This window comes from Gekko japonicus, unplaced genomic scaffold, assembly GCF_001447785.1.
Source record: "Gekko japonicus isolate JY-2015 unplaced genomic scaffold, Gekko_japonicus_V1.1 scaffold4698, whole genome shotgun sequence".
Lineage (NCBI taxonomy): Eukaryota > Metazoa > Chordata > Lepidosauria > Squamata > Gekkonidae > Gekko > Gekko japonicus.
The window spans coordinates 55,733-67,604 of NW_015165976.1; the positions used below are offsets into that span (position 1 = coordinate 55,733).

An 11,872-nucleotide genomic window follows, 5' to 3' on the forward strand; every position below is an offset into this window, starting at 1 on the left:
GTTGTTCATAAAAACTGGAACACACTTCCAATTAGAATCATAGAGTTGGAAGGGCTCTCCAGGGTCATCTAGTCCAACTCCCTGCACAATGCAGGGAATTCACAAATACCTCCCCCCCCACACACCCCAGTGACCCCTGTTCCATGCCCAGAAGATGACAAAAAACCTCCAAGATCCCCGGCCAAACTGGCCTGGAGAAAAATTGCTTCCTGACGGTGATGAGCATTTCCCTGGGTGTGTAAAAAAGGGCCACAAGAACTAAGCACTAATGCAACATTTCCTAACCTCCCTTTCATGATCAGCTCATCTAGAATATAAAAAGGACACTATAGACGAACATGCCCTATCATTTCCTCTTGTTAACTACCACAGGGGCAATTCCTTTCAAACTGTGGTGTTTAACATCTTCTGTTTAACAGTTCAGAAGGGAGAACATTAAATTGTGCATGAGAAAAAGCTAATCTTGTTTTCAGGACTGTAAGATTCCCCAAATAGTTTGCTGGTACAAATTGCTTATACTCAATACAATAGTATGGCCTAGCAATGTCCTAGCAATGCTCTACTGCTGTTGCAGCTCTATAGCTTGAATTCTTTGGCTGATCAGAGATCAGGCTTTTGTGTAGCCTATATTCATTAGATTCCTAGGTGAAAGCCCCATTTTCTGTAGCTTCATATTTAAGATATTTGTCCGCCCTGATCAATAATTATCTATCAATACCTAAACAAAGAGAGCCACATTTGAGCTTCAATAGTAATTAGGCCAGCTTCAAAATGTAAAACAGAATTTGGTATACAGTATGGTACAACCAGTATAGTTCTTAAAAATATTTAGTTTGTATTATTTCCAAAGGTTTAAAATGTTTGTATAAACAAAATTGTGACCCAAGTAACATTTGGTTCACTACAAACACTTTAATTGCAGAAGGAATAAATTGTCCTCCCTTCATATCTCAACAATGCTGCTGAACTCCTTTGGGCATTTGCCTTGATACATTTTAACTGCCAGGTACCAGAAGCATGAAAAACTACTCCTAAATGTTTATAAAACTTAACCTGATCAATGCTGCTTCCTTTAACTGAACATCTGTATCTATTTTTTCATCTGGGAAAAAAATAAGAACCTTAGACTTACTAAAATAACTTGTAATCACAAAAATCTGCTAACACATTCAATAATAATTGTTTTAAACCTATAGGAGTTAAACGTCATCTACATATAAAAGAGTTGTAAGATAGCAAAACGCCAATGTGGGAGGATGTTACATAGGATTTTCTAAGGTCTCAACTAATGTGTTAATATAGAAATTAAACAATGTGGGAGCTAAAATACATCCTTGCTTAACACCTATAAATGTATGTATAAAGTCAGTCAAATACCTACCTCAGTTACAAATGACCTTCAGCCTAGTGTCTGAGTAAAGCCATTTGTCAACAGCAAATTTGTGTCAACAGCAAATTTGTGTCAACAGATGTATTCTGTAATTTTGCCCATAATCTATCTCTAGACAGAAGGTCAAAAGCTGATTTAAAATCAAGGAAAGCCATGAATAGAGCTTCTCTTCTTGCGTGGCCATACTTATCTACAAGGTGCCATAAAATTAAGCCCTGATCAACTGTTGAACATCCAGTTCCAAAACCTGTTTGTCTGCACAAATATTTTCCTCCTCAAATCAATCCAACAGCTTCTCTAACAGATATTTCGCATACAATTTACTAACAACACTCAGGAGGCTAACTGGATGATAATTAGCAGGTTCCGACCTACAGCCCTTCTTAAAAATTGGAATAATTATAGCTAAACCCCAGTCAGTCAGGATCTGGGCTGTACGATCCCCCACCAATCCAGATTATCCTTTGACAATTCAGATATTACCAGCTCCAGGACCTTGTCCTTTAGTTAAAGATTTCTAATTTCAAGGGCAGAAACCAAGGGTCATACAGGTAAGTCAATCTGCTCAAGTATAAAAGCCTGCATAAAAACTCTGAAAATACATCTCCCAATCACTTGCTGAAATACATGCCTCAGGGTTAACAGAGTCTGTACATAAACCTCCCGCCACTATCTTCCAAAAGGAGGTTGAATAATTTTGTTTACATAAGCAGAAGCAGAAAACAGAGCTCTATTCTCTTTGTTAAAACAAGACAAGGAGCTGAACTCTCCCTAGAACCTAAAATGACTAAACTGAGGCTGTTGTACTTTGGTCACATTATAAGAAAACAAGACTCCCTGGAAAAGACAGCAATGCTAAGAAAAGTTGAAGGTAGCAGGAAAAGAGGAAGACCCAACATGAGACGGATTGACTCAAGTAAGCCACAGCACTCGGTTTTCAGGACCTGAGAATGGTTGTTAACAATACAACATTTTGGAGGTCATTAATTCATAGGGCTGCCATAATTTGGAAGCATCTTGATGGCACTGCATTGCTCACACTATGCCAGCCTGGGCAGTTTGCTGCTCAAATTGTCACTTAATAGTCCTATTGCATTGTTCATTGTTTGGGTGCGCATGCGCATCCACAGAGACTTGGACAAAAAAACCCCACCTTATTTGCAAGGGGACATGGGCGGGCGCCGGATGCCACCGGAAACGCGATCAGACGCCCGCCCTTGCCCCGCAGTTTCCGGAAACTAGTACCTCCAAGGTACTAGTTTTTTGCCACGCAGTTTCGGCTGGAAGCCTCGGTTGAGCCACGGGAGTGCTACGCTTCCCAGATGTGCTGGTGAGATCGCGCCCGGAAACTCCGGCTGTTTTCCGTCTCACTTGTGTGGCTTCTGTTACGTGTGACCGCAGCCATTGTATACTTTATACTGTACATTCACACTGCTGCTTGCATTATCATTCAATTTTGTTCACCTACTCGTATTGGTTGTGCAATGTCTTAAACTGTGTGATTACATTTTTTCCCTTTCTGTATTCTGTCATTTACTTTGAGTCCCGGTGAGAGAGGTATAGAAAACTTAAAAAAAAATTAAAAAGACAGAGGGAAGAAAAGCTTACACAGCAACCTTCATAAATAAAGAAATTACATGAATTTCCATTGTTTATCCTCAAGCCTAAACTGACCTCATTCCTTTGCTTGGCACTGTAAAATCTATTTCCTCTCCTGAAAGGATTCCAGTTTGTCTACAATATTAGTAACCATGGAAGACACAAGAAAGCCAGATATCCTATGAACTTGGTCTGGCATGCATCCTGCCTTCTACTACCTTCAACCCTATATGACTGTTTGTCTTGTTCACTATATTATCATGTATTAGTTGTACGTTTATTAACTCCCTTTTGGACAAAAAGATACACAAGGTAAGGAATAATCCAGAAAAAATTCACAATGTTGCAAAGGAGACAATAATTTATAAGGCACAAACGGCAACAGAGTAATTGGCAATCAGTTTTAAATATCTTCTCAAAAGAAAGACTTTTCAAAATTTTGGGATGAAACAACAAGGTGGCCTTCTGTGCCTGTTAGTGGCTTGCTGCAGAGCCACAGCGCTACCATAAAAATTATGTAAGGAGAGGGACATCTAAACATCTTCAGCTAGTATTAGGGTCCCCTATTATGCAATAACCAACCCTCATATGTTACCTAAGGCAACACACCATAGGACGAGACTCCAACAATCCAAAGAGAGGCTGGAAAAGCTGCTGGCCTTTTGCCAATTTATGACAATTCTACAGATGAGTATCCCATTTCTTTTAAAAATTGTTTCCAATGTTTTCGACATTTTAACAGCAATGTTCCACTTGTCTATCCTAAGCCTGGACACTGCATATAGTTCACATGTGGTTTTTTTATACCAATAGTAGGATATGATGTAGACCATGGCTCAAAACCACTACCTGTGGCAACTGACCCCCAGATTACTAACTGAGAGTTTAATTCCTCCAGGATGTCAAGTACAAATAGAACAATTAATGGAAGATCTTTTAGAGTAGAATAGCAAGGAGCCAGTAACATACAACAGACAAGAAAAGCTAGGACACTGAGAAAGTTTGCTATTGCTTTCTCAAGCAGTGTAAGGATAAGGTAGGAAGTCCTCTTGATACACACACACACCTGGACCCTACATACTAATGACCTCCTTTTTTACTGTAAAATTTGTTTCTGTTTCTTATATGTAATACTTTACAACTTTTAACTTTAAACACACTATCCAATTACTCACCAAACCAAACTTAACCGCTAAGGCGTACAATAAATAAATAAAGATATTGGAGAAAGCCAATCTTCAGCAAGCTATAAGGAAGAACACAATTAGCCATCTTTTTACAGAAAGCAAGTAAAAAATAGCTAGGATATGTAACTGAATAAACTAAACTCCTCTGGCCCTCAGAACTGACAGCAATTTCTCCCAGAAACAGAAGGAGGGGGAAATAACAAACGAATGACTGAAATGCGCTTTGCATTTTGCACCATCATTAGATGAACAGAAGTGAGGGACCCACAAAGACTTGCGGGGGGGGGGATCTCATTTCTTCCTGTATCCTCTCCCTCCTCCTGGCAGCCCCTATATTGTCTCCCCTTTCCCTTCTCTCCTTTCCACCCACCAATATACCTTTTATCTGCCAACCCATCTTCAGATATATTATTTACTTACTTCATTTATTCTTCACTTTTCTGCACAATGCGGACTCAATACAGCTTACTTCATTCTCCTCTCCTCCATTTTATCCTCACAACAACTCTGCAAGGTAGGTTAGGCTGAGAATGTGTGACTGACCCTAGGCCACTCAGTGAGCACCATGGCAGAATGTAGATTCAAACTTGGATCTCGCAGATCCTAACCCGATACACTAATCTGATACTGGTTTTCATGGGGTGTCTGCTACTGAACAGTAGCAAACTGTCATCCCTGGGAGAGTCATGTATGTCATGCAATATTAAGTTGCTTGGCAGTTGCTGCCAGGAAGGGCTGCCAACTGCAGGCTAGGAAATTCCTGGAGATGCAGGAGCAAAGCGACTTCAGTGGGTCATAGAGTCCACCCTACAAATCAGACATTCTCTCCAGTTGGAATTCCAGGATATCTCCAAGCTCCACATCAAGGTTGGCAGGCCTGGCACTGATTAGTCTTCCTTCAAAAGTCAAGACAGTCCTGGAAAATGTCCTGCTTTCTCCCCCAGCCTTTTACTTGAAGGCTGGCAATGTCTAGAAACCCCCACAATGGCCACTGTAGAGGGCACTCATTTTTTAAAGGTACAGATGCTCCTTCTATTACTTTGTGGAATTTTAAGCCCCCCCCAGCCAATGTATTTAAAATTTCAGAATTAGAAGTAGTAGAAGAAGAGATTCGATTTATACCCTGCCCTTCACTCGGAGTCTCAGAGCGGCTTATAAACTCCTTTCCCTTCCCCTCTCCACGACAGACACCCTGTGAGGCAGGTGGGGCTGAGAGAGCTCTTTCAAGGACAGCCCTTTCAAGGACAGCTCTCGTCAGAACTATGGCTTGCCCAAGGTCATCCAGCAGCTGCAAGTGGAGGAGTGGCGAATCAAACCCAGTTCTCCCAGATTAGAGTCCATGCACTTAACCACTACACCAAATTAGATATGATGATACTAGTTTAGATCACTTCTAAAGGTATGCATTTAATCAGAAGCAGCTTAAGTACATGCTTCCAGTTCCAACATGTACCTTACGAAGGATCTGTGATTCACTGAACATCTTCCTCATACACACACACACACACACACACACACACTGCATTATTATACTTGAGAAGCTTATTTCCAGAGTTTCGCCAATTAAGTACAAAATGTATGATTTACAGTAGAAAGTGTATTTATATATACAAGCACTTCCAAATGTACAGACATTAATTCTACGAACTACCTTTCCCACACCACAATTAACAAGACATTCAACTGACTTCTGAGTTGTCAGCTTTAGGTTTATACAGATCAAACTACTATGTAAACAGAAATGTAGTTATCTTGGAAGTACAAAATTCAATAGTATTTAAAACATGAGATATTTTTTATCAGTATTATACTGAAGCTTGGCTAGCTAGGAAGACAGAAGTGGCATTAGGATGGTCTTTCAAACAAGTAACATGGCTATGGAGGGAGAAAATCCTGACTTCATTCTCCAGCAACTGATATGGTTAAAAATTAAAATATTGCTTTAGAGGCCACCTCCCTGCTCCTACGATAAAGTTATTAAGTGGTATTCATATCAGCAAACACAATAGCAAAGAGACTATAGCAATGCCAGATCCATTTTTCCAGTCACCACTTATGCAGGGCTTAAGGGGCAGGTAGATACATGGGGGGGGGGGATACGATGCCATATGGTCTAGATACTAGAATATTCTACTGTAAGCAGCTTATGCATAAAAAGTCTTCCATAAGCAGCTCATGCATAAAAAGTCTTCCGTCAGCAACTAGATCACATTTGTTCACAAAATCTAAGGTACAAGACAGCCATACCAAAAATGTGTAGAATGGTAATATCCACGTATTTCATTCTGTTCCAGAGATCTTACAATTAAAATAAAATAACTGTGCTAATATTAAAAATGACACTAGGGGTGTGCAAGAAAAAAAATCAGGTATATCAGACCCCAAAAATATCAGTAAATACAGAATTTCCTAAGTACCGATACTGATACAGTATTCAGACTCAGGAAATATCTGGGTCTATATTATACCCATGGGGAGGGAAGGGAGAGCAAGAAGGCATGTTTAAATGCCTTCTCTTCCCTCCCTGAGCTGTGCAGCCACTTCCACTGGTCAGTTTCAGTCTGGGCAGGTCAGCTGTTAGCTTTAGGCCATTTAAACCTAACAGCTGATTAGCAGAGGGGAGTGAAATTGACTGGGTGGAAGTGGCCAGGTGGCTAGGGAAGGAAGGAAGGGAGAGAAGACATGTTTAAATGCCTTCCCTTTCCTTCCCCAGCCTCTCTGCTGAAGCAGAGGGGAGCTGGAAAAGGACAGAAACAATGAGAAGGCATTTAAACATGCCTTCCTTTTCCTTCTCATGCCATCCACTGTCAGGCTGAAATGCCTTCTAGCCATTAAACTGGTCAGTTACACTTCCCTTCACTTGGAAGCAGAGGGGAGTAAAACTAATCAGTTTAATGGCTGGAAGGGAAGGGAAGGCATTTAAACATGCCTCCTGTCTCTGTCTTTCCTTCCCCAGCTGCCCCACTGCAGCCAGGAGTCTGGGGAGGGAAAGACAGAGAGAGAAGGTATGTTTAAATGCCTTCCCCATCCTCCACACAGTGCCACAACCGTGGCCAGGGTTGAGGCTTTAGGGGCTGAGCCCGCTATCAGATCTTCAAAGTTCCCCACCCCAATCTCCCCTTTTATTTTGGAAAATCGTTTAGTTCAAATAGTTCCATTCCTCCATGGTCCTGGAAGGCAGCCTGCCCACCGCAGACCCAGCACGGCTCGGCTGGGGGATGTGAGCAGCTGGTGGGGGAGGCGAGAGGGAGAGTAAGGTGAGCCGCCCAAGGAGAGAGGACAGCAGGCAAGGCAAGCTGGGGAGAAGTGAGTCCAAGTGGGGCAAGGAGTGGCATTGGGGGCAATGTGGGTCTGAAGGTCCCAGAAGCCAGGAAAGGCAGAGGAAGGCATGAAGGAGCCTTGAAGGAGGAAGGGGGAGTAGAGCAGAAGACTTCAGAGATGGCTGGCCAGGAGGAAGTCTGGTAAGCCCTAAGGGAAGCTAATCCTCGAAAGCTTGGCAGATGGGAGGAAGGAGGTGAATAGCTGGGGATTGGTTAAAGGCAGCCACCCAGGGTCATGCTGTCCTCATGTGCACCCAAAGGGCTGGACAGCATGTCTCTGGTGCTGGGCAGACAGACAGGCCACCAACACCACCAACAGCTGATCCAGAGCCACCACCCAGCTCTGATGCAGCAGGTGAGACTCACATGATTAAGACCAGTCCACCAGGCTTACCTCCACCCTTTGAGTGCTGGAAACAGAAGCTTAAAACGGAGCTGTAAGGAAGGAGGAAGAGTGCATGTCTCCTGGCCTGCTGCCAGCTGCTTACTGATGACATACAACAAATACCGTGCACAGATGATTATAACTTATCATAAATAATTTTATATTTTTTGAAAAATATTACAATAATTTCTTCATTCATAATTAATCATTCACAATTCATAGTATAAGAATATAAAATATCATCTCCATAGAATGTCAAAAGATATTGTACAACCTTATAATTAATAATAGTCCTCCTCTGTAAATAAAAGTTTCAAAAGGGAGGACTCCTTAAATTCTCCTTATAACAGAGCACATGTAGTAAAGAGAATTTAAGGAGTACTCCCTTTTGAAACGTTTATTTACAGAGGAGGACTATTATTAATTATAAGGTTGTACAATATCTTTTGACATTCTATGGAGATGATATTTGATATGGCCAGGGTCCGGCATACCTGAGGGACCGCCTTTCCCCACACAGGTCCCAAAGAGCACTTCGGTCGGGGTCGCAACATCGTCTTGCGACCCCGGGCCCTAAAGAGGCCAGGCTTGCAGCCACAAGGGCCAGGTCCTTTTCGGTGGCGGCTCCTATCTGGTGGAATGAGCTCCCGTAGGAGATCAGGGCCCTGCGGGACCTGTTACAGTTCCGCAGGGCCTGTAAGACGGAGCTCTTCCGCCAGGCTTTCGAATAGGAGCCGCCGCCGCTACCACTACCACCAACAGGGGCCTGCATAGCAGCACCGCTGGATGAGGCTGAGCAGCCAATGAACATCGGGGGGGCCATAGCATCCTCCCTTTTGACTCAAGGGCATGTGCAATAGGGAGAGAGGGTGTCAGTCACGCGGGATCCTTGGGCGTAGCCCATTGTATTTAACTGTTTTAAATGTTTTATTGTTTTTTTATTGCACTGAGTGCCATACTGTGGAACTATGGTGCTGCATTGCACCCGTATATCGTAAGCCGCCCTGAGCCCGCGCGCGGGGAGGGCGGGGTATAAATAAAATTAATTAAATAACTAAATAAATACTATGAATTGTGAATGATTAATTATGAATGAAGAAATTATTGTAATAATATTTTTCAAAAAATATAAAATTATTTATGATATGTTATAATCATCTGTGCACGGTATTTGTTGTATGTTGGTTTTCCTACTTACCGTGGGTCCTTGTTTGGCTTTGTGGCTGACTGATGACAGCCTGGAGTAGTTGCAGCAGTACTGCTAAGCAGGTGGCTGCTAACAAGGGCTTGTTAGGAAGTGCATATAAAGCCCAGGGCTGGGAGCCTGCATGTTGTGGATGCAACATGTTGTTGTGCTCTGTATGCACAACTCCTGCTTTGTGCAACCTTGGACTGGGACTCTCTGGCTTGTGGATGACCCTTCGACCTCCTCACCATGCTTTCTGCTTCACTCTTCTGGTAATGACCCTCCAGCTTGTGCACTTTTGGCCTGTGACCTTCTGAGACTGAACTCTGTGTGACCACCTGAATGTGTCTGGCCTGCTTGCCTGTGCTTCCTACATGACACATTTTTAATGGTCCCCATCAACAAAGGAAGGCAGAGTATGACAAGTGAGATGCAGCATCATGGGTTAGAGGGGAGTGATCACTGCACAGAGGCTGCTGCTTCCACTGCCTTATAAAACCCACTCACTAAGCATCAGATGTAAAAAGGATGTTTTTACTTTGCCTGTGTACAGCAGAAAGCTAGAAAGCCTTTCCTTAATGGCCATTAGAACAAATGAACCCTGCCAAATGTAGCCAAAATTTGTTGTTGCCTCATCCCTTCCCAGTATAATCTTACCTGCTTTAACTGACTTCTTCTCTTTGATAAAATAATAATATTTTCATTAAGGGCATCCCAGTCTTTTGCTTCATAACACATTTTTACTACAGCAACTAAAATGCGAGATGTAGACACCATGTCAGAAGCCTAGAGAGAAAAACAAGTAATTAATTCTGGACCACAGTATAGTTATACTACTGTTTATGAACAGTAAAGATGTTCAGAGAGTAATTTCCCAGGTAGTTAAACCAACTCAGTTCCAAAAGTAGCAAAGGTGGCGGGGGGGAATCAATATTCACAACTCTTTCCACTTCACCTTCAATAAAGACCACAACAGGATGACAATTTGGGACATCTAAAGACAGGACTAAGATCCATTATCTATTCTACTGTCTCAGACACAGTAACAAAGTGCTAATGAAATAAAAAGATCCTTCACCTTCCTTTTCCACCAGCAGATAGGGAGAAGCAAAGGATTGTGAAGTTTGTGAGAAATTGACAATACTGTATATCTTGTACACTATATTAATCTAGATAAGGGATTCTTAACAGGAGCCATACTCCCAGGGGACAATCTACAAATCTGAGGGGGGGGGGAATTCAGAACATTTGGATGGGTACTTAAGATGCAGTTGTTTGATAGCCATCACCGAATGTACGTCTGAGATATTTGTATCATATGCTTATACCTTCAAAATGCCCATATAAATAAGACTTCCTTTCTAGAGTGCTGCTTTTATGTTTTAATTTTTCCATTATGGCTTAGGTGGCATTAGATGATAATGCTGCATACTTGGTGTGTGGCAGTGGATTAAAGGTTAAGAACCACTGGTCTAGAAAAACTGCTACCTCATTCATTTGGGTGCACTGGCAGGATAGGAAAAGAGCCAATTTTTATTTTTTGACCTTCAAGAGAGGCACTAACTACAAGTACAATAATATGGCTAAACGGTATTCAGGGGTGACTACAACTCATATTACAAGATCCCGCAATATGGATAGAGGGGTACAGACAAAAGGTTTTGGGTTTTTTTAAAGGAAGTTACTTAATGTATGTCACTTACAGTTCGAGTCTGTTTCTCCAATGACAGCAAAGTCTCAATTGCTTCCTGAAGCCTTCCATCCTAAAATAAAAAACATATTGACCAAAATAAGGAAAAGTACTTTTAAATTAGAGAATGTCTAGCACTACAAATTCAACAAGTCATTTATCAAAGTGGAGTTACAATGTGTTATTTTGAGTTTAAATGTCTTAAAGACACCATGAGCAGCTATATAGCAGAAAGGAGGGGTACAAATATTCCAAATAAAATCCATATTTTTGTTGTACAAACCCAATTATGAACTAAAGATACCGGGTTCTCAGTCCAGCTAAAGTCAATCGTGACTTAAGATCTATTGAAAACAAGGGGTTGAACTTAGTTGCAACCAGCTTTTTCAATGGTATACGGTCACAGCTAACTTTCTGGATCAAAGACAATGCTGAAGTGAAGCACCACATTCTGAAATCCTTTCATCTCAAATTACTATGTTACTGCTTGGGTATATCCGAGTAATCTGGTTATGGTTACATGTATTCTGCAGTACAGTACTCCCTAGAGTATTTTAAACTACTGTGGGAAGTTCCCACAATAAATTAGAGAACTCTGGGAAATACTTCACTAGAGGAAACATGCAGAGGCACTTCTAACAATACATTTTTCAGTAGACCCCCACCGGAGAGAAAGCAGCAGATGATTTGAGTCAGCAGTCACTTCTCTCGCCACCGTTGCAGACTGTCATGGCAAGAAAAGACAACTCACATACCCTTGTATTGCTTTGGGAGGCACATCAGAAGGACATCTTGGCTGCCCTCTCTGGGTGGCAAAAGAGGAAGACTGTTGTGATAGGGGTGTGCTGCTGCTTGTTATCTGGGCTTTTTACCTAAAATTTAGCACAATCCCTTTGACACATGCACAGGAAGGTCTTGTGAAAGAAAGTAGTTGTTCAGCTGAACAGCTGCATGTGTTCTAGCTTGTAAAGGAGTCTACGTATCAGGGCCAAAAACAATGATCCCTCCACACTAGTTGTTCTGCATCGCTGGGGAAGAGCAGCCCACTGTCCCATCCCATTCCAGAGGACAAGCAGCCGGGGGGGTAATGGCATAGGAGAGGGGGAAGAGAGTCA

The 11,872-nt window shown here is 42.0% G+C and overlaps 1 protein-coding gene across 1 annotated transcript in view; it reads right to left on the reverse strand.

The window, feature by feature from the left end:
- PSMD12 (proteasome 26S subunit, non-ATPase 12) overlaps positions 1 to 11,872 on the reverse strand; it is a 27,549-nt gene that overhangs the window by 11,401 nt on the left and 4,276 nt on the right. Inside the window, exons 2-3 of the mRNA XM_015411477.1 lie at positions 10,771 to 10,830; positions 9,725 to 9,853 (exon numbers count right to left, since the gene is read on the reverse strand). Of these exons, the coding sequence (XP_015266963.1) occupies positions 9,725 to 9,853; positions 10,771 to 10,830 (189 nt within the window). The remainder of the gene's footprint in view (positions 1 to 9,724; positions 9,854 to 10,770; positions 10,831 to 11,872) is intronic.